The 24,293-nt window shown below is 40.4% G+C and overlaps 1 protein-coding gene across 2 annotated transcripts in view; it reads right to left on the bottom strand.

Annotated features, from left to right (window-relative positions):
• The window catches only part of LOC146490479 (protein NLRC3-like), a 124,431-nt gene that overhangs the window by 21,421 nt on the left and 78,717 nt on the right, over nt 1-24,293 (bottom strand). The window contains exons 8-11 of one of the 2 annotated variants that reach the window (XM_085153183.1): nt 23,130-23,303; nt 12,199-12,372; nt 7,768-7,814; nt 1,418-7,619 (exon numbers count right to left, since the gene is read on the bottom strand). The exons of the other annotated variant lie outside the window; for it this stretch is intronic. Of the exons in view, the coding sequence (XP_085009309.1) occupies nt 7,075-7,619; nt 7,768-7,814; nt 12,199-12,372; nt 23,130-23,303 (940 nt within the window). The 3' untranslated portion in view covers nt 1,418-7,074. Of the gene's footprint in view, nt 1-1,417; nt 7,620-7,767; nt 7,815-12,198; nt 12,373-23,129; nt 23,304-24,293 lie in introns of those variants that run through there. 2 annotated transcript variants of the gene reach the window in all.

Here is a 24,293-nt window from a genome sequence, read left to right as displayed (position 1 = left end):
CAGACAACAATTCTGATGGCTAAAGAACCAAATGGGACAGGCAAAAAAACAAACAAAAAACCCCAAAAAACTAGAAAATAAACGATCACGTTTTGAGTTGAAAACAGTGACAACAGAAACAAAATCACATAGTTCATAATAAAAATGACTGCTGTGAATCTTCTAAATCCAGTGGATGATGTTCAGGTTGTGTTTGTGCTGATTACAGAACCATGTGATGTGATGACTGCAGTGAAGAAGAGCAGCATATACTGTCACACAGCCCCAATAGCAACATGACTCTGGACCAGATCTGTAGACCAGGTCTGGACTGGAGTCCACCTGTGCAGTGAAACAGATCAGGATGGGATCTGTTTGTTGTTGTCATCTCTGAAGAGCTTTGACGTTCAGTTAAAATCATTATTTGTGCCTAAAAATGATCCAGTGTTTCTGGTCTAAATGTGTCATATAAATGCATAAACCACAGGATTTACCACTAAGAGCTCCTGTCTGGCCAGAATGCCGTTAGCCCCCTGTGTGGATGTTATAGCGTGGACAGGGTGAAGGCCAGATCAGTGAAAGATAGAAGAAAGCAGAGGAATAGAAGAAAGAAAAGGGACAGAAAAGAAGGGTGGTGGGGGAAAAGTCGAGGGTGAAGCAGATGTACACAATGGGTCTCCACCTGCTGCCACACATGGAGCTCCCACAGCCAGGGGAAGGAGTACTAACGGTCCAGTGCAGCGGCCAGCCAACCACTGCAGAAGCCGGCCACTTCAGAGAAAGCCAAAGACGGGACCCTGGACCCCAAGAACCACCCGACACCTGGGGGAACCCCGACCGCGCAACTAAGAGGAACAAGCCATCCCCGGAAAACAACCCTCATAGGAGCAGGCCAGCAAGTCTCACACCAGTTGTGACATCACATCCTGTGTCGTGCGACACAGTCGTTGTGGTGCGTTGGTCAGTATCGCTTAATGTTTGTAACTTGAGCCATTGTGCCGTGGTCGTTTCAATCATGCTCATTTTTCCACCATTTTAATGATAATCCTGCACCGAAGCTCAGAGACACACGAATACACAGAGTGAGATGTTGAAGCAGTTTGAAAACTTGAATTTGTAGAAAGACCTTTGCAAAAAACACCCTCAACAAAGTTGTGGCTTCCAGTTTTGGCTTCTCCTTATCAGCTCGTGTGACGTGATCCTGTCTAAATGGTCTAATTTAGGAGAATAGTGCAGCGCCTTTTTTTGAATTTCAACTTTTAACTGGATAAATATCGGATATATAAACGTCTGCAACAAACTGATTCCAGCTTCTACCTCATGATAGGAATGTTTTTGTGGCTCAAGATGACCTGATATCTTTCATGATGGACACATTTGACACATGTTTCACATATTATAGACCAACAAGTTATACATAGCAGTTTAAATACGGGGAGTCACTTTTGGGCCCAGCAGATAAAACAGAGCCAATATTTCCTTCTTTATTTAAGTGACGTGTGTCACAGATGTGACCTAGTAAAGTGTAGCTGAACATTAGTAACGTTATTAACACTCTCAGCTCGTCCTTGTTCCAGACCTGAAGATCCTCTTCTTTCATTCAGCAGCAGCTTCAGGTCTCTGATGGTCCAGGGCTTGTTGTTGGGAAACAGCCCTGCTGGGATGATGGTGTCCTCACAGAAACAGTCAGTGATGCTGTTGATCTCCATCACAGAGCACGTCCCAGTCTGCAGTCTCAGTCCTGCAGGGCCTCGCTGGCTTCCTGACTCCACCCAGTCAACAACAGGAAGTGTTTGAAGTGCAGGAACAAACTGAGGCTGTGGTCAAACAGGAGTTTTTATCTCCTCGCTCTGACTCTCACTGCGGCCCCGCTGCTGTGTCAACATGTGTTTGTGCTAAACAATGATGGAAAGTGTTATAAATGACTTGTTGGCCTCTGATCTGTCACAAACAGCTGAAACGTGTCTCTCATGAGTCACATGAAGGTTTTTGACAGAAAGGACAAAAAGTAGCTGCAGTCAGTTTGTGTCATTTTTATATTTATTCATCTGGGAGAAAAATCTGAGGGACATTAAAATGTGTTTTTCAACAGAGACAAGAACATAAATATAACAGAACAGGTAAATGAACATATTTCAAGTAAACAGCTGGACTGATCAGGTCCAAACACACAGTGATAAACTTGTCAAACAGCTGTCATATCTTTATATATAAGCTCTTTATAAATCCTGTTCACTGCAGTCTGTTTACTAATAATGTCAAACTGTTAGAAACACAGAAACATCAGAATCGTCTTTGTTCACATAAACCTGTCTGGGATCCTTTGTTGTTCTTTTGATGCAGAGTTACATTATAAATATAAAGAGTTATTTCAGAGTCTCATCAGTTTTCCTACATGTCTTTATTGAACACATCAGCAGGGCTGAAGCTCTCATGTTAAACACACACTGATCTATGGACACGTTCATGTGTTTCTAACAGAACCAGGCTGTTATCAGCCCTGCACTAACATTATGTCAGACACACTGAATGTAACAGTGACAGTTTACATCATCACACAATCAGCTGTGATTGTTTCACCGTCATCAAACTAGTCAACAGGAAGTAGAATCAATAGAAACCAATCATTTACTGACAGCATGTCTGATGGAAATAAGTGCAGATTATGTATGAAGTATAACTGCACACAGTAACTGTATTACAATAAGGACTTAACAGCGTCCTCTGCTGGAGTGTTTCAGTACTGCGTTAACTAGAATACACCACCTCCTCCTCCTCCTCACACCACCTGCTACAGCTCTACTCTTCTATGACTACAGTCATCCACAGCACTGATGTGAGGTCACATGGTTCATATGTAAGGAGCACAGAGACGTCCTAGCAGCTGACCTCAGGTCAGTTTAATGACTGTGAGCAGCTCTGATGTCATCATCACTCCCTCCTCCACCCTCAGCAGTCCCAGCATGCTGCTGTGGTGCACCCCACCCTCACTCTACACCTGAGCCATAGACCACACCCTCCACCTCAATATACACCACAGTTTTCTCTGCTATGGAAATGAGATCAGGAGGAAATCATGATTATTATTATTGAATAAATGCTCACATTAATGTGGGCTTATTTGTTTCATATTAGAAACATTAGTTGAGTGTTTTTAGTATAAAATGGTGAAAGTCCCTCTTTTTGCTCCTCCCCTCACCTGTGGTGCTGTTACCATGGTGACAGCTTGGATGTGTTTCAGTCCTGCCTGGTTATCACTGCAGGAATCTTTACTTTCACATTTATTACAGGTAATAACTCTGATTTTTCTGTGTATTATGAACTAAATGTATCCTGATACACACAGAGATGGATGAGCAGAGGTCACATGATGAAAGAACAAACATGGAGTCTTTGATTTATTTAGATATTTATTGATGAATGCAAACAAACCCTGACACTGAACCATCGTCCAGCTTTCACAGAACAAACCTGATCACATGACCTGCTCACCCAAACAGTGAAAAGCTCCATGGCAACAACAACAAACAGCCTCACATATGTTAACAGAGGCTGTTAGAAGCACAGAGTCTTTACAGTCTTTCTCCTGTTTGTACACAGATCTCTGCACATCTTCATCACAGTTACTCACAGACGTGCAGAGTGTGTGGATATCAAAGCTAAGTTTCCACCATGTTTGTAGTCTGTACTGGGACTCATGGAGCATCTCTCTATGAGCACTCAGTGCTTTAAACAGTGAGTCCCAGTTTAACCAGCAGCCTTCACACCACACATCACACAGACATGGAAACTTCAAACCCTCAGACTGAAGACACCATCAGAAATAAATAGATTGTGATGAAGATGAAGAACTGGAACAGTTTGCTGTGGTTTCTTCTGTTCCTGTCAGAAATAAGAGTCTGGCAGCACTTTGCTCTCCTTCCACATGTTTAAGGAGGAAGTGAAGAAGAGCGAGTGAGTCGTCTTCCTCTGTGGGCCCAACATCAGGCAGCAGCCACGTATTTTTAAAAACCCAGCACACTGCTTCAGAAACACTGAGTCCAGGTGACCAGAGTCATGTGATCAGTGAGGTCTTCACTCAGGACGTCACAGCTTCAGGACCTGATTCAGAGGTTTATAAGGACGTGGATCATTGGTGCTGATGTTGTGTGAGAGCTGGTGAACCATGGGGAACATAAATAACAACCAGGCCATCAGCAATTCTACCCCCAGCTCTAAAACCTACATAATACACTATACATATAGTTATATAGGTTATAGTATGTTATATATAAACGTAGCTGAAGCAGTTTCATTTGTAGCTTCATGCTGCACTTCATATGTTTGTCCACCAGATGGCAGCACAGAGGCCTGTGTTGGAAAGCTTTGAGTAATGAAGCGTTTTCAATCCAAGCTTCAGAAAGCTTCATGTGGTCATCAAGGAAGCAACCAGGAAATATCTGCTGTGTGTAAAAACAGCAACACAAGAATCCAGAATGAAGACAGGAAACTCAAAGCTCACACACAAAACAGGTGGAGCTAATTTTGTGACGTGTTTCTGTAAAAACACCACAGAAGTGAATCATCAAAGTTTCCATGTGAGCTGATGATGCTGCTGCAGAGTTTCTGTGAACCTCCTGTGACCCCGCCTCCTCATACAGAGACATCTTATTGCTCTTCAAACTGCATCACGTGGACACATGTGATTGTGTATTGTAGTATTGATCCCAATGCTGGTATTAGTACTGGATCAATAACACTGGATGGATGCGTTCAGCATGGAGCCCCTGAGCTGTGTTACAGACAAACATGAAAACTGACAGGTCTGTGTCATTCACAGTCTGTAACACTTCTAAACAACAGAGGCTGACCCAAGTGCCTCAGAGCCAGGCACGCTCACATCACAGCTCTCTAAATAAGCCAGTTTCAAAATAAGAGCTGAAAGCTGTGTTTGCTTGTGTTAGCTTATTATTGTGGAGACTAACATTCAGTGATCATGTGTTCAGACTCATAATGATTACTCTCAGAAATCCTGATCTTTGTATTTACTGTGTGTTGGATCAATAACTGAGATTCATCGTATCACACAGCTGTGCTGCTGCTGCTGGTGATGTCAGCACATCTGGAACAATACGAGGTATCTGCTACCAGACTGAGCAGGACGTGAGACCTGTGGACTGTTTAAAGCTGTCCCTCCACAGCTCACTCAGACCTGATCCACACCTCAGTGATATTCTCTGACTTCCTCAGTAGAGACAGAAACCATTCAGATCTGGGACGATCAGCTGACTGATGATGTCACACAGACTGTGTTTTTCAGGAACAGTGATTCTGATGTGAGCCTGCTAGCTGACAGCAGACCTGATGAAACCACATGTTCACATCTGTGAGGACAGACTGGACTCTTTGACTGCACCTTGGTTCTCCTCAGAGGTCTGTACAGGAGCATGTCCACCCCCACTGAAGATCTCAGTCACTGTGAAACATAGAAAGCTGCTTGTGTAGCCTCTGCCTCACATGTAGATACAGCTACAGGTTTCTCTGTCAGTCAGACTGAAACAGTGTCCTGATGCTGCATCATTCAGCTCTGTGCCCCAGTCAGCATCACTGTGAGCTACCAGTGTCAGTGTTTCTGCCCTTTTCCTGTAACACTACACTCAGCACAGGCTCAGCTGCTATCCAGTGTTGGACTTTGGCTTCAGCTGCTGTGCTGACGTCAGTCAGATGTTGAAGTTAAACTCTGTAATCTTCACTGTGTCACAGAGTTCAGTGAGTCCCGTTATTCACAGTATCAATCAGATCATCAGAGAACAGCTGATCAGCAATCAGTGGTGCCAACAGCACCTCCTGTGGTGAGAGGATGCAATAATGCAATGTAGCATTTTTACACTCAACACTTCCAGTCATGAAACTGTCTGTTGGATCTGTTTGACGTTGCTTTTGTTGTGGAAGTTTTCCACTTAAATAAAGCCTGCAGACGAGCGGTGAGCGGTAGCTAACATTCTTTTAATTCATGCACACAACATACAACCAAGCTTGTGGAGCCCCATGGCCGCGGGACCGACGGTCAGCAGAGTCTCACTGAGCCAAAGTCAACCTCTCAGTTAAATACCTTCTCCAGGAACAAAAGGCAGTACACAGCTGTTTCACACCTTAAGGTTCACACTCCCTTGCTACTTCCCAGAGTCCTCAAGAGACAAAAGACTGGTCCTCTGGAGTTCCTGTTTTCCCCCCAACATCTTTGCTACACATTTGTCTTAAGTATGAGTGTCAGACATGTTAAAACAATGAAATAATGTGATTAATACCTTAGTGAAAGAAATTCCTCTACACTTTCTTGTGTTGCTTTCTTGGTTAGAGTTCCTCACAAATGTCCAGATTATTCTTCTAATGAGGCGTCGACCATGTTTTCAGTTCTTTGGAAGAAAACATCGCCCTTTGCCATCCTTACTTTTCTTTGACTTCTTCAAATGCAGCTGAACTCCAGCTGGTATTTTATTGGACTTTGCAGCTGTTTCTGGTCATCAGTTCATTCCTGCAAACCTCTGAACCTGAACAACAATGATGCTGCATTGCTGGCTGATCCCAAAAGGTTGATTCTGTTCATCTGGACGTTTTCACAAACGTTTGCTCACTGATCAGGTGACTTCTTCAGTCTCAGCTGACTGCAGCTTTACAACCTTACAAACAGCACATTTGCACAATGACTGAAACCAGCAGCAGCAGCACCTGATATATATGATACTAATATAATACATATACATATATAATCCATACTAATGATGAAGGAACTGAGCTCACAGTCCATTGTTCATTCAGTGAACTACTCAGTTTATTTTGGGCCTCAGAAATGCTCACTCTGTTTGTACATCACTGTCAGCAATAGACTCATTCTGCTGTGTGGACAGGAACACATGTGACATCACTTCCTGTTTGTTTGTGACTGAAGAGGAAGAAGTTTACAAGGAATCATTTAGAAGAGTTTCAAACATCAACTGATTGAATCCATGAATCTGAAAACGTGTTTGTGAGTGAAAGAGACAGACATGTACAGACTGAACTATCTGTTCAACAGTCAGAGTGTTTCTGTAACAGGAGACACTCTTTACACCCCACTCAGCACAGGGACACTGAGGAACCAGGCCAGACTGTAAACCCAGGATAAAGAGTTTGAGTGAATGTGGTGTTGAAGGTGTGGAGGTGGATCAGAGTGTCAGAGGAGACTCTGTAGAAGGACAGAGTGCCAGCAGGACAGTCCACATACACTGCTGCTCTGTTAGAGACAGAGGAGGAGGAGGAGGAGGAGGAGGAGGAGGAGGAGGATGTTGCTCTGTTATTGTGAAAGACACAAACAGGATGTTTGGAGGGAATGATCAGATTCCAGGACTGATCATTCCATCCAAACACACAGTCATCACTGTCTCCTTTCCTTCCGATGCTTCTGTAACTCACTGATATAGAAACGCCTCCTCTCCACTCGACCTCCCAGTAACAGCGACCAGTCAGACCATTTCTACACAGCAGCTGAGGATAATCATCAAATCTGTCTGGATGATCAGGATATGACTGAACCTCCTTCACATGTGTCACCTTCCTGTTGTTGTCAGACAGTTGGAGGTTTGTGTTCACTGTGTTTGTGTCGATTGTGAGTTGACAGGAATCTGATGGAGAGAACAAACACAATCCAGCTGCAGTTATTGATCCATCATCTGTTCATTGATTGACACTTTGATGATGACTCCTGACATGATGAAGATGGTTGAATGTGTGCTGCTTTGTTTTCATGAATCCCATTAAAAACACACTTACACTTCCTCAGACCTGGTCTCAACCATCGGACTCCAGCAGGCTCCACCCTGAAAGGAGGAGGGGGGTCAGAGCAGCACAGTCAGCATGCACACATGGACATTACATGGCTGTCATACACACACTGTTACACACTGAGCTCAAAGCTCGGCTCCACTGTTTTATTCAAAGAAATCTACATTTATTTATCAGCACATTTATAAACAGGTTGAGCCAAAGTGCTGCACAGAGTAGAGAGAAAATAGGAAACATACACAGTTACTATAAAGACTCGTCAGAATTGAAAGCTACAGAGTACAAATGTGTTTCCAACCGGGTTTTAAAAATGTCGAGTGTTGGTGACGACCTGATGTGAAGGGCGACTGTTCCAGAGTTTGGCTGCAGCGATCGATAAAGCTCACCTCTGTTTTTACGTCTAGTTCTGGTCAGAAGCTACTTATCTGCAGACCTGAGGGCTCGACTTGGATTATTTTGTTAAAGAGAGATAAGATGGAGCCAATCCATTCAGAGATTTAAAGACAAACAACCAGATCTGGAAGTGGATTCTACCACGTACTGGTAACCAGTGGAAAAAGCTGGAAAAAGCTGGTGATGGGTCGTCTAGCACAGACCCACCGCTGGAACCAGACAATTCATGAGGGAGAGAACTGTGACAGCGCCGTTCCTTCACTTGACCTCAGTCGCTCTCGTCTGCTCCCTCGTAACACTGCTCTTTATTGAGGTTACATGAATATGCATAAGTTCATTAACATATGACGTCTTACACAGGTATGAACAAAGAGTACCAGTCTGTGCATAGTGTAGGTATGTGTGTGTGTGTGTGTGTGTGTGTCTGTGTGTGTGTGTGTGTTCCAGATGTGACCCTGTGACCCCAAAGCTGGTGCTAAGAGTCCAGTGGTCCCCCTAACAAAGGGATCTTATACTTAACCAGACACAGAGTAGGTGTCCTCCTACACCAGGGGCCTCAAACACGGTCTGGGGCCAATTGCAGCCCGCAGGACTGACTAAAGTTCACTGACTAAAAATATCTTATTATTGTTTTATTTATTACAGATTGATTTATTTTCTTATTAATTCTTCATTTGTTTATTTATTTTTCATATTTTGTGTAAAAAAATAAATAAAGAAATTTGAGAAGATTGGAATTTTTTAACCATGCCTTTCTTGTGGAAAACCTAATGCGGCCCAGACTCACCCAGACTCTGCCTGCAGCGGCCCCCAGCTAAATTGAGTTTGAGACCCCTGTCCTACACCATAAATCAGTAAGAGAGGGTACGACCTCTTTCATGGCCCCAAGTGGTGTGTGCATGCCAGAGCACTCTGGAAGGCACACAAAGTCTTTACAAACTACTAAGGATCAAACCTCTATCATTATGCAATCGATTATAAAACTCTAAGCATATATGAGTAAATATTTCTAAGCATAAATGACAATCAACAATATAAACCTTACAGCTGGTTTTAATAACAGAATTCATTTGTTTCTCAAATGAGAAAGAGCTATCGAGCTACACTCCTAAATCTTTAGTTCTTAACTTTTCCAGTGGGCCAAGGTCGACATTATCTGCTAATGCTAAATAGGATGCCATTATTAACTAATGCTAATTTGATGTGAATTAGCATTATGCACTAATGCTAACACTTACTTTTTAACAATGTGAGTAGCTAATGCTAACACAATTTTCCTTAACTTTATAACAATGTGAACGGCTAATGCTAACACTCTTTCCCTAGCATTACAACATCTGAGCTGCTAATGCTAAGTAGGCCGCCATTAGCACCTACGTCTAATTTAAGGCAAATACGCATTAGAACCTAATGCTCATATCGTTTTCCTTTGCTTTATAACAATGTGAGCACCTACTGCTAAATAGCATTAGCTAATAACAGCAGTCTAATTTAAATCAAGTTAGCCTCATTTGCATTATAACGATGTGAGGAGTTAATGCTAAGTATGCTGCCATTAGCAGCTAATTCTAATTAGGGGTGAATAATTATTACCAGCTAACCACCAGTTTTCTCTTCCCTTTTAACAATGTTAGTAGCTAGTGCTAGGTAGGCTGAGGCTATCAGCTAATGCTAAAGCTAATTTGATGTGAACTAGCATTACATTAGTGAGGAGTTAATGCTAAGTAGATTGCCATTAGCAGGTAATGCTAATTTTAGGTGAATAGGAATTGGCAGCTAATGCTAATACCATATTTTCTAATTTGACGTGAATTAGCATCATCTGTTAATGCTAACTCTTTTCCCTTGCATTATAACAATGTGAGCAGCTAATGCTAAGAAGGCTGCTGTTATAAGCTAATGCTAATTTGATGCGAGTTTAGCAATATCGGGTAATGCTAACACTTCTCCCTGCCCTTTTAACAATGTTTGTAGCTAGTGCTAGGTAGGCTGATGCTAGCAGCTAATGCTAATTTGATGTAAATTAGCATTATATTAGTGAGGAGTTAATACTAAGTAGACTGCCATTAGTGGCTAATGCTAATTTTAGATGAAAAGGAATTGGCAGCTAATGCTAATACCATATTTTCTTGCTTCATAACAATGTGACCAGCTAATACTTAGTAGGTTGCCGTTATTAGCTAATACTAATTTGAGGTGAATTAGCATTATCCGCTTATGCTAACAAAGTTTTTTCTTACTTTTTAACAATACGAGTAGCTAATGTGAACACTTTTTTTATTCAATTTTAACTTTTCCTCTGCGATGTGAAGAGTTAATGCTAAATAGGACGCCATTAGTGGCTAATTCTAATTTTAGATGAAAAAGCATTAAAAGCTAATGCTAATACCATATTTTCTTGCTTTATATCAATATCAGTAGCTAATGCTAGATATGTAGCCATCATTAGCTAATGCTAATTTAGCCACTAATGCTAACAATGTTTTTGCCAACTCTTTTCCCTTGCATTATAACAATATGACCAGCTAATGCTAGGAAGGCTGCCATTATTAGGTAATGCTAATTATTATGTGTGTCAGCATTATCCGCTGCTGTTAGCAATATTTTATCTTACCTTTTAACAATATCAGCAGCTATAGCTAACATTACTTTCATTTCACTTAAGCCTATTTAGCATTAATTAACTTCATTTAGCATTAAGAAGTTTATGCTAAATAGGCTACCATTAGTGGCTAATGCTAATTTTAGTTGACTAAGCATTGGCAACTAATGCTTATACCATATTCTCTTGATTTCTAACAATATGAGCAGCTAATGCTAAGTAGGTTGCCGTTATTAGCTAATGCTAATTTATCTGCTAATGCTAACTATGTTTTCTCTTACTTATTAAAAATGATAGTAGCTAATACTAATACTCTTTTCCGTTGGGTAACAACAAAGTGAGGAGTTAATGCTAAGTAGGCAGCTTTTAGCGGCTTATTCTAATTAGGGGTGAATAATTATTAGCAGCTAATGCTAATACCGTTTTCTCTTTTCTTATAACAATATGAGCAGCTAATGCTAATTTGATGTAAATTAGCATTATATTAGTGAGGAGTTAATGACTAATATAAATTATAAATATAAATTATAAATTAGCATTATATTAGTGAGGAGTTAATGACTAATATAAACTATAAATATAAATTATAAATTAGCATTATATTAGTGAGGAGTTAATGCTAAGTAGGCTGCCATGAGTGACTCTTTTCCCTTGCATTATAACGATGTGAAGGGTTTATGCTAAGTAGGCTCCCATTAGCAGCTAAAGCTAATTTGAGGTGAATAAGCATTAGTAGCTAACGCTAATACCCTTTTCTCTTGTGTTATAATGATGTGAGACGTTAATATTGTTCTCAAACAACAGAATGAGAATGAAATATTGATTCTAACAGGGCCCATAAACAGCATTATCTGAGCAGCATTAGCTTATCAGAGTTTCCATCATGGTCACACAAATCCTTAGCAGAGCAAAGTGGCCTACTTAGCAATAGCTGCTCAAGTTGTAGAAAGCAAGGGAAAACAGTATTAGCATTAGCTAAATGTGCACTTGAGAACAAATTTATTGTGAATTCAGCCGTGAATGTAGAGTTTGTCATTATTTAAGCTTCCATTTTCAAATGTTAGCTGCTCCTGTCTTCCTCTTTATCACACACACAGACTGAAATGATTCACAGCCTTGTTTCATCCTTCTGTCACTATCACTGTGGACATACAGCATGGGAAACATACACATGGCTGACACTTTATTAGGTACACTGGCATCTATCTCAGGTACACCTGTGACCTAAATGTTCCTGCAACCAGACTCCTTGGAGACCCCCTACATAAATATCCATGTACTATCCAGTTAGTGTGTCTGTCCCTGAAAATATTCCTGCATGTGTGATTGTTCATGTCTCATCTGCAGCAAACAAACAGGAAGTGAGTGAAGGACACAGGAAATGTTTCCAGCTCTTCCTCCTATATCAGACATTCTCTCCATACCTGAGAGTGTCCAGTCTCCAGCCTGGATCCTTCAGTCCAGCCGACAGCAGCTTCAGTCCTGAGTCACCTGGATGATTGTAGCTCAGGTCCAGCTCTCTCAGATGGGAGGGGTTGGAGGTCAGAGCGGAGGCCAGGGAAGTACAGCCTTCCTCTGTGATCAGACAGCCTGACAGACTGCAGACACACAAAACAACAATCCGTCTGTTATCCATCTCTATGGCAGCATAACTAAGGGATGGTTCAGGGTCACCTGATCCAGCTCTAACTATAAGCTTTATCAAAAAGGAAAGTTTGCAGCTGATCTTCAAAGTACAGAGGGTGTCTGCCATCACAATTTTACCTAAAGAAGGTAAGAACAAAGAGTATTGCAATAACTATAGACCCATTTCCCTTCTTAATAACGATTACAAACTGTACGCCTCGATTATTAGCATAAGACTTCAAAACTTTGTACCAGATTTGATAGAAGTGGACCAAACCGGATTCATTAAGGGACGTCAGGCACAGGATAATATAAGGAGAGTCCTTCACATTATCGACAATGCAGAAAAGACCAATATCAGTACTGTGTTAATAAGTTTAGATCAAGAAAAGGCATTTGATAGTGTTAGTTGGCTCTTCCTATTTGAAGTATTGAAAAAAATTGGGTTTAAGGACAGTTCAATACAATGTATAAGGACAATTTATAATCAACCTACAGCCAGAATCAAGGTGAATGGTAGCCTGACGGACAGAATTCGGCTACATAGAGGCACAAAACAGGGCTTTGTCTTGTCACCAATTCTTTTTGCTTTATATGCCGAGCCACTAGCGCAAGCAGTGCGGCAGCATCCAAATCTGGAGGGGGTAACTCTTGCCGGACAAAAACATCTTATTAGATTATTTGCTGACGATGTCATTGCTTTCTTACGAGATCCTGACAAGTGCTTTCCAACTTTGATGCAACTATTCCATACCTTCAAACACTTGTCGGGCTACAAAATTAATGTACGCAAAACACAAATTTTATCATTCAGGTATACACCTTCTAAAAAGATTAGAGATGAATATAAATTAAATTGGCACTTTAATACCATGAAATATTTGGGCGTAACCTTGACAAAATCATTATCTGCTATGATGGACACAAACTACAATCAGGTGGAGGGTAACATAAAAAAAGACCTAGAACGGTGGTCAACAACACCTACAAACCTTTACTCTAGATTTCAAATAATAAAGATGAACGTTCTCCCAAGATACATGTTTCAATCACTCCCACTTCCTATACCTCAAAGAAAATTTAAAGTATGGGACAAGATGATCTCAAGGTTTATATGTGATGGGAAGAAGCCCAGAACAAGGCTAACAACATTGCAACTCCCGAAGTGTAAGGGAGGGATGGCTTTGCCTAACCTAAGGGAATACTTTTACGCAGCCCAACTTAGACCTCTTGTTGGTTGGTGTAGACCAGAATATGAGGCACGGTGGAAGGAAGTTGAAATTGAAATTGAAATTGAAATTGAAATGAAAGGAAATTGAGAAAGAAATTGAGGGAAACAAAATTCAAGTGTATCTCTGACAAACAATTAATGACCTCTTACAAAAGTAGAATGAATCAAATTGTGAAATTTACATTAGACATATGGCCCACAGTAATAGAAAAACATCAGTTAAAAGAACAATTATTTTTGCTGAGATGGTTTAGACATGATAAAAAATTTAAGCCGGGACAATTGGACCAAACATTCAAACGGTGGGAGTTAAAAGGGATTACAGCAGTTTGTACTCTAATGAAAAATGGAAGACTAATGAGTTTCCAACAATTAAAAATAAATACAAATTGGAAAATAGAGATTTTTTTAGATATCTGCAAGTTAGGGATTATTGCGTAAAGCAAATAAAGTCTGACTGGCTTGAAAAAATCATTGGGTATTGTTGGAATAGTAAAAAATTGCTATGAACATAAACAATTTAAAGCCATTTCCACTTTCTATAGATCATTAGAAGAAGATAGACAGGACACAACCTTTTACCTTAAAAAGAAATGGGAAGCTGAACTGGCCATAACTATAACAGAGAAGGAATGGGTCAGTATGTGTGAAATACAACACAGCACAACGAATTCGCCGTTGTGGAGGGAATTTTGCTGGAAAAATTTGACACGTTTTTTTTCATTACACCCAAAATTAAAAGCAAACAGACCTCAAGTCCACAGAAATGTTGGAGACTGTGTGGAGAAACAGAAGCAGATCATTCACATGTATTCTGGAAGTGCATAAAAATTAAAAAGAAGACCTTAAAATGACCATGGATAATATTCTGGGTTATGCACTTCCAAACACCTGCCAAGTGATGTATCTAGGAAACATAAAAGAACAGATACAAAAGGAGGACTATATCTAGTTAAAATAATTCTAGCCGCAACCAAAGAAGCAATCACAAAGAAGTGGTTACACCCAGACCCTCCCACTCAGCGAGATTGGATTAGTATTGTAGATCTCAGAGATGGAAAAAATAACATTCAATATTAGACTGATGGGATGTAAATACGATAGACAATGGAGGAAGTGGAAAGAATTCCGAGTAAAGTAGAGAGGGTGTCTGTCTCCTGAACTCAAACTGGGAGCTGCTTCCACACCCAGTCCAACATAGCCAGGCTTTCTTTGCTGCTTTGACAAAACCTCAAATCCCACCAGAGATGATGAGCATCATCACAGTGATGATCATTTCTCTGTAACCCAGGCTTTCTGCTTCAGGATCTGTGCACGCTCACAGAACAAGGAGACCTTTAAACATCATTTCACTAAATGGATGGACTGAGCTCAGCCTACAGATGAACTGGTGCCAGAGATCATAAAGAACATCAAACAGTCAAATTCAACACTTTTAATGGAAATATGAGATTAATGCTGCAGACAATCATGAACCTGCTGAATTCATGAACATCAAGAATGCAGCGAGTGGTAAAATAAAGATTTGACCTCAGTGTGCTCAGTGTTCCTGTCTATTCCTAACATATTCCTAACATGATAGCTGCACGTTAGAGCTCTAAAACTGGAACTGACACATAAAAATACTGAGAACACAGACTAGCAGCCACTGCATGGCCTCGAGTACCTATGTGGTGCGTTCAAAGAGCATCAGCATGGACATGGTGGGTTCAATAATATAGGACATAACAAATTCTACGGCGAAAATACTATCAATGAATGAGCCATAACATTTTAGCCATGTAAACATGTTATCAGTGGGCTTTCCAACAATTTACATTGATCATTAAAAGATAAAATACGTGAGTCGAGGTCACTACGAGCCATGTGAGGGTCAAACATGGCAGAGAACCTTCCAGCAGCATCTTGGTTTATAATCCGCCTTTGGGTCATCAGTTTAGGAGATGAAGGATCCAAGTAAAATAACAAGTTAAACTAGAAAGCGAAAATTTCAGAAGAAATTTTAAGTGTGCCTATGCCGCTGCAAATCAGTGTCGTTTGCCATTCATCATTCAGATCTGCAGACGCTGTGCACAGAGGTTCATGAGCAGAAGTCCCATTGTACCACGGCAGACCCCACAATGTTTGCATGAACACGCTTTGTAGCATTACTTTATTGACCACTTTTCACACATGGTTGCTGTACCCACACAGCCGGCTGTAGCTTTTCATCTCACAGCCCGACACACACCAAAAAAAACAGCCGAGAGAGCACAGACTTTACGCCTGAGGGGCGTGACTGCAGATGCCGCTCAGGTGGGTCCACCTCCCCTGCAGCGGCACTGCAGACCACGCCCCGCCACACACATCAAACACGTAAAATAAATATTTGTGCACTTTTGCATTCACTTTTTGTTATTTTTACACAGTGTTCTGAATGATGAATGCGGCGACTCCAGAGCTGGGAGAAGCAATGATCGATGAGCAGACATAGCTGTTATCAATAAAAACAGTGAACGTTTGACGGACACACCGTGAGAAACTGCTTTTGAGCCACAGAGCCCAGGACCGGCGTAACATATTAACTAAATGTCAGGAGAGGAAGTGGCCGCAGGCACCAGGATTCTCCCCACAGCCAAGATGCTAGCCTCTGGTACCTTCTCAGTTTCACCTGGACATCGGCCCTCGTTCCCCTTTTCCATCTCTTGAGGGTGGAAGTCCTGCGGGTAGTGAAGAGTAGCACACCAGGGGAGGAAGAGTTTTTCTGTTCCGCTGTTACAGTAGCTCTCCACTGAATCTTTGATGTTAAACCCTTTAAGACCTACCATAGAACCAAGTCCGCCAGAGCTTATCTTTAGATAAGTTCACAGAAACGCAAAGAAGGAGATGAAGCATCACTGAATATGTTTCCAAACCAACTTCATTCTAAACCAAAGACTAGAAAATATGATGAAGCAAATCTTCCCTTTGGCTTCACCTGCACAAGTGCCGAGGTAGGTCTCCCTGCAGGATTGGTTTTCCCTGCGTCGGGAGCAGCGCTGGGCTGTTTAAATCACGGACAAACAGGATCCCACATTCTTGATTTTTAGTTCACAAACACTTGTTGTAATGACTAACTACTCCTGACATGTTGGAGATGTTTGCTCTTTATACAGTAAAGTTACAGTGGGACACAAATAACACCAGGCTGATCCTGCCACGATTTGTCCCCAGGTTCAAATCACAGACAAACAGGATCCCACAGCTGTTTATGTTTTTGAACCAATTTCCACAGAGAGGCATTTTTTGAAAATGTATTGATAGCAATGTTGATTATTATTACAGAAGAAGAAAACACAACTACCCGTGACGCCTTTGTAAATGGAGGGACAGTAACTGCGTGTAAAACCTGCAGATACTCAGATTAACAGTATTTTGTCTCTATCTGCCATTCTGCACTTCATCTCATGTAAACAATAATGTGGCGCACAGTGTGACGTGAAAACAGGCGCAACCTTTGACGTTGCCAGATGAACTCTGTATTCCTCGTCCGCAAAAAAGGAGTTTTAAAAACTCTCAGTTTTTGGTGATTTGAAACGCTGTTTGGATGAAACAGCTGCGTTTTCAAAAATACCCGTGTAGGTGTGGACGTAGTGTAAAAGAGTTAGTAGTTTATTTTCTTACTACCTGTAATTTATTGCAGATTACTTGTATTTGCGTAATTGTTTACTAAATGTTTGAAGTGTGAAATAAACCGCAATGGAGCAAAATATGGGAGTGTGTGGTTGGAGGATGTGTTAGTGCGTGTACATGCTGTTCACACGTGGGGGGGCGCGAACGTTTTTCGTGTAAAACAAAGGGGGGACCAGCAAAAAAAAAAGTTTTGGAACCACTGCTGTAGTGCCATTTTGGGGAGCAGTTCAAGTTGCTATACATCAATACAACCGTTATAGCCCAAATTTTAATAATATGTATGCATTCAGTCCATAGTAACTACATATACAGCAAAAAAGTGCAATAAACTAGAAAAAATTTAAAATAGTTTTGTTTTGTATTTTTACATATATTTGTAGTTAGAGAAATTTAAGAGGTTTATCCCTCAAAACTGAAGAACCAAAAAAAAGTTGAACAAAATAGTTTCCAACCACAGGAAATGTAATTTGAGTGTATCCATAGTTTTATTTTTGAGATACACCAAATTTTATATACTGCATGAAAAACTAAAATAAATATTATAATGCAAATTTGCAAGAAAAACTGCAGTGCATCAAAATAAACTATTACCAACTGTGTAATTTGAGTTCTAAGCATCCCAGAAACTATACAGAAAAGCATAAACTCAAACATGACTTTTAAAAACACCAGTGTAGGCTTATAAGGCCTTGAAGGTAAAAAAAACAAACAACTAGAATTTCTGCAAAAATGACGTCACTTCAGGTTTCGGGCAGGTAATGGCGGACATACGATAGTTCGGGCTGACGTCTATTCCAACATAGGAAGTGCTATGAACAGCTGATCGGATTGGCAAAGTGTGTTTCTGGAATATTACTTTTTTGTTGCTGCAAGTGGTTTTCATGCAACTTTTGCAAAGCTATGTGTGGAAGGAAACGGTGACCTAGGATAAGCTGGATGCATAAGATGTAAGTACAACTCCGGTTTCACATGCTTTCACTAGCTTACGTGGTTGCAGATCTACAGGCATTTAAAAATAGTTATGCAAAACTGAGCATTCCCGCTCTGACCAGCCTTAAAGGGTTAACAGTATCTCCCAATCATAATTTAAAGCAGCAGAAATGAAGTCAGAACTCAAAAGAGCAAAAATGACTTTACAAAAAATGATTGACGACAGTGAAAAACTACATTGTTGCCTCCAGCGAGCTGTAGCGGCGGAAAAGCCAAACACAGGCGCCATCTTGTTTGACAGAAGATCTTAGCACACAGCAGCTACAAGCATAGAGTGCACCACTATTGTTCAAATGGAAGAAAAAGAAAACACTCAATAAAACCTTCGACAGCTGAAACTAATGTAGACAATGTCAGGGGAGGAAGTCAAACTGAACTTATGACACCAAGCACGATAACTACCAAAATAAAGCAGGAAAAGTAAACTAAGACACCCTAAAGCAACTAAACAGAGAAGCTAACAATAAACAAGAAGTGTAAACTATAAAAACACAGAAGCTAACATGCTAACATGGCTAACACTAGCATCACTGTATGTAGCCCAACTCTTCTCACAGCAACATACAACTGTCATGGCTAGACGTCTCACTGATTGGCTCATGTTAGCTTGTGAAAATATAAAGTCCCAGCAGTACTAGCTGTTTTATATACTGTTTAAAATAAGCTAAATGTGCTTATAATGTGTAAATAAAGGCTGAAGCAGCTAGCACTGTTAGCATCAGCACCAAGCCCTGTTACATTTGTACACTGTTAGAGCAATGGCTCCAATCTACAGCCTTTAAAATAATGATTAAAATGCTGTGATTGCAGCCAATCCCCAACTCTCTGTGAATGGTTCTCATGGCCATTGATCAGTGGGCTTTGATCAGTGGGCCTTGATCAGTAGTTGTTGATCAATGGTCATGAGAATTTGCATAATTATGATTAAGGAACTGACCTCATGGACCTGAGACCTCCCTGAAATCTGACCAGCCACTTTAACCAGGTTGTTAAGTCTGGTCTTATTATTCAGGGACATATTACCGTACCAAACAATGATACAGAAAGTTAAAACAGATTCAATAAAACTTTTGTAAAAAAGAGTCATCATTTCAGATGAAACATTGAAACCTCTCAACCTCCTTAAAAAGTCTTTGTACAACCTTTTTCAATGTAGCAGCAAGATGTGACTCAAAGGACAGAGTCTTATCAAGAACAACCCCCAAATACTTATAACTGTCCACCAGTTCAATGGCAGCACATTTACCACTGTTAGTGCAGGATGGGGGGATGTCTTCCTGAAGTCAATAACCATGTCCTGGTTTTCAAGGTGTTGATCATTAAGAAGGACTGATCACACCACGAAACAAACTCATCCCCAACAGGCCCATGGGAATCCTCTTCACCATGAAGGAGGCTTACAATGACTGTGTCATCTGCATATTTAATGAAATGCCTGTTGGCCTGTGTACTGCAACAGTCATTAGTGTACAAAATATACAGTAGAGGAGAGAGACAACAACCTTGTGGTGAACCAGCAGAAGAGTTCAGCTGTTTGGAAAAACAACCGTTTACTCTCACACACTGAGATCTGTCAGTTAAAAAGTCTAAAATCCAACCAACAAGATTAAGATCAAGTTTAAACTGGTTAAGAAGTTTATCAACTAAAAGATGTGGCTGGATAGAATTAAAAGCTGAAGAAAAATCAATAAATAAGAGCCGAGCATGAGCTTTGGCACCATCAAGATGGCGATAAAGGAAGTTCAACAGAGTGACCACTGCATCATCAACACCTCTACGAGGCCTGTATGCAAATTGTAGTGGGTCTATAAACTTCTCTACTTGCTGCAGGATCTCCTTCCTGACAAGTTTTTCAAAGGACTTCATCACTAAGGATGTTAAAGCGACAGGCCAAAAATCATTTAATGATGTAGGTTTTGTGGTCTTAGCAACTGGAGAAATAGTTGATTTTTTCCTCTGGAACCTTCTGTTGCTGAAGAGATAAAAGAAAGATGTAATAAAAAATATTGCATAATTGCTCAGCACATGTTCTAAGCACCTGGCCACAAATATTATCAGGACCTGGACTTTTATTAGTCTTACTCATTTTAAAAAGATTTCCCACCCTTCTTTCATCAAAGAACAAAGCTGGGGGGCTCTGGTGCTCTCTAATAAGAAATCAAGCGTATTCCTTGAATTATTATTATCATTAAATCTCAAATAAAATCTATTCAGCTCATTGGCTAACTGAGAGTCTGAGCTAAAACCAGGGAGACTTATCTTATTACAGTCACTGTAACAGTGGCCAGTCATGTGTTTCATGCCTGCCCAGGCAAACCTTAAGTTATTGCTACCCATCTCCGCCTCTACCTTATCCTTGTATTTTATTTTGGCTTTTTTAATTTCTGATCTGATCTCCTTCCTAATTTCTCTGACTTTCAAGATATTCCCTTCAATAAAAGCTTTTTTTCCTTTCATGAATCAGCCTCATAAGAGCTTTTGAAGACCATGGTTTGTTATTAGGGAAAAAATGCACAACCTTTGAAGGGATAATCATGTCTCTGCAAAATGAGATATAGCTGCAGACAACGTCAGTGAGTTCATTAATGTCTCTACATGATTCTGTAAACACCGACCAGTCTGTACAGTCAAAGCAGCCCTGCAGGGCTAAAGAGGCGTCGTCACTCCAAACCTTTATGCGGTGTTTCCTCACTTTCTCTCTTCTCAGCACAGTCTTGTAAACTGGCAGAAGATGCACCGTGTTGTGATCCGAGGATCCGAGGGCGGGGCCAGCCACAGATGTATACACACCTTTTATGGAACCGTAACACAGATCCAGAGTTTTATTGAAGCGTGTGGGACAGTTCACATACTGATAAAAACTGCTCAGTGTTTTCTTCAAGTCGCAGCGATTAAAGTCCCCAAGAACAATATTAGGAGCCTCAGGAGAGAGAGATTGTAGTGAGTTGATGACGTTGAAGATGGTGTCAGTCGCATTCTTAGGATTCGCTTTAGGGTGGATGTAAACGACGATGACGTTGATCTGTGGGAATTCCCTCGGCAGATAAAACGGCCTCAAAGACACAGAGAGGAGCTCAATGTCAGGCAGACACACTTGTCTACGAACGGTCACGTTTTTACACCATTTCTGATTTATATACAAACACACCCCTCCTCCTTGAGATTTCTGGGTAGCTCCGGGGTCTCGATCCAAACGTATGGGAAACCCGAAGCCATTTAGTTCCAGAGAACAATCAGGGTCAGAGTCCTTGAGCCAAGTCTCTGTGAATGCCATTAGACATGTATCCCTGTAGTCACGTAAGTCTGCGACATTCAAATGCAGTTCATCCAATTTACTCCTCAGAGACTGCACATTAGCCAGGATTATTGATGGTAAAGGAATACTATTGTATCATATTTACAATCGCTGACGTAGGCCTCCCTTCTTACCCTGCTTCCTTGCTTTGACTCTGTTAAAAACAAAAGTGCCCCTGTCGTTACTGGATAATCCATAGCTGGGAAACACTGGAGGGTGAGAAGAGTCCAGAGACGGGCCTTTCCACCGAAGATCCAGAAGAAACTCCCGTGAGTATGTAATTGTTTGAGAGTAGCAATGACTCCAAACAACCGTCAGGATTGCCAATAAAACCATGTGAAATAAAAAACCCTTACTCTTCATTAAAAGAAGTTCCACAAAGCACAAGCCGATGCTATAGGATTTCCTCAGGCAAAAAAAAAAATATTTAAAGGAATAAAAGAATGAAATAAAATAAGTTAAAACACTGACAGAGAGAGACAACCTGCTGGTCGCCGTAAGAGCAGCACCCCTCTTTCTAGTCTAGATTGAGAATGCATCAAGACCACTCACTCACCCTTCCCTCCTGCCTCTCAGCTGCTGAAACTCACAGTTTGTTACCATGGAAGAGTCACTCCTTCATCTGAGATGAAGCCTGATAGTCTGACTGATGCAACATAACATTCAGTCTACACTTTTGTTTTTGTGCAAAGATGATAAGCAGACTAAAGGAAAAATATGAAATATATGAACTCAGTTCCACCACTATTTAAAAAAACTGTGTCTGATGCTGCAGTAATGTAAGTAAAATAATCTGAAAGTCACTATTTGACTAAATTATTTAGATGAGAAAATATATATTTAACACATTTGAGGAAATACTAATAACATAAACAAAATAAATGTCCAATTTAGAAATCTTATTCTTTTTTGCTCTATAAAATAGTTGTTTTTATTTTTCAATCACTCATCGTAGCAGTAGGATTTACATGAAAATAAAAACAAATTAGGTTTGAGTGAAAAAGTACATTTTTGGCACTCTCTGGGACATGACTCAGTGACTCAAATGACTTAAAAAACCCGATTAATTTTGGTGAGTGACTCATTTAAACTCGATTCGGTAAAAAGAATCAAATTTACCATCACTAATACAAATCCCTTTGGAGAAAACAGCTTTAAAACATGTATTGTTAAATTCCAGATGTTTCTTTGCCTGGGAAACTCAAACACTGAAACAATACCACCAGTAACCTCCTACATATGGAAATGTGGTGTCATTAAAGACATAATAATTTCATTAATACCCAAAATCCAGCAAAATATGTAATTTGTACATTTTGTTCCTAATGAAATCAAATGTATATATTGTGGAAGATTAGCCAAATTTATGTAAAATGGCCAGTACATGAATTTTGTTTAAAAATAAACAAACAAATGACTGTGACAAATTTTACACAGTAATTCAGAGTCTAATAATCCACTCAAATATAAATATAAGTTCAGCTAAAAGATCTATAGATAAGTCAATCAATAATATAATTCACATTTTAAATGATCATATGTGTTAACGTTTGAATTCTGACCTGAGAGTTTCCACTGCACACTGTGAACTCTTTAGTCCAGCAGACAGAAGCTTCACTCCTGAATCCTGCAGGTCACAGTTACTCAGGTCCAGCTCTCTCAGACTGGAGGACTGGGCACTAAGGACTGAGCACAGAGCTTCACAGCTTCTCTCTGATAGGTTACAGCCACCCAGTCTGAAAAATAAAAGAAAATCTATAATACTTATGTAAAGTTTGTTATTATATTACATGCCATCTTTTTTATTTATGATGAAACCTTAACATACTTAGATAGAACATCATGTGGATGAACTTGAATAAAATGTTTTTTTTTAAATATATCTTTATTTGAACTGGACAAGAAAAAACCATCTGCATAGCAGTATATGAATAACATGGGAACAAAGTCCTCCCAGGTTTTAGATTAAGTCCAGGAGAGCAAATGATAAACAAAGTGATCAGTGGGTGCATATTAACCTCCACTAGCTATTACTAGGAGAGTTGCTCGCATGCTCTCCCGAAGGAGATATATAGAACACATTACATGGAACTATAAACACAAACTGGGGGGTTGCCAATGCTGCAATCATGGTGAACAAATAAGTAAATAAACAAGCAATCGTAATAGAAGTAAATGTAAAAAACCAAAGAAACCAAAAAAACAACCAAGTAATAGTGAGATCAAGTGAAAAGATTTAGTAGGGATCATGGTTGTTGCATTTTTCAGGATGAAGAAAAAATGTGACTCAGCATCATTGAACTCGGACAGTTTGCATTCATGATCAATATATGATCCCAGCTGTAAGTATCTATGAAAGTTGTATTTTGTCAGGTTGTGATTGTCCCGTAAGGTCTCAAATCTGAGCACAATATTTCTATTGGATCTTTTTCCTCTTTATGTGCACTTAAATGGTAAATGGCCTGTATTTGTATAGCGCTTTTACTAGTCCCGCCTAGGGACCCCAAAGCGCTTTACACACCCAGTCATCCACCCATTCACACACACACATTCACACACTGGTGGAGGGAAACTAGAGTTGTAGCCACAGCTGCCCTGGGGCAGACTGACAGAAGCGAGGCTGCCATATCGCATCATCGGCCCTTCTGGCCAACACCAGTAGGCAGTAGGTGAAGTGTCTTGCCCAAGGACACAACGACCGAGACTGTCCGAACCGGCAACCTTCC

This window comes from Neolamprologus multifasciatus, unplaced genomic scaffold, assembly GCF_963576455.1.
Source record: "Neolamprologus multifasciatus unplaced genomic scaffold, fNeoMul1.2 chr03_unloc_2, whole genome shotgun sequence".
NCBI lineage: Eukaryota > Metazoa > Chordata > Actinopteri > Cichliformes > Cichlidae > Neolamprologus > Neolamprologus multifasciatus.
The sequence above is the reverse complement of the archived record's forward strand: the minus strand, read 5'-3'. Positions and strand labels throughout refer to the sequence as shown.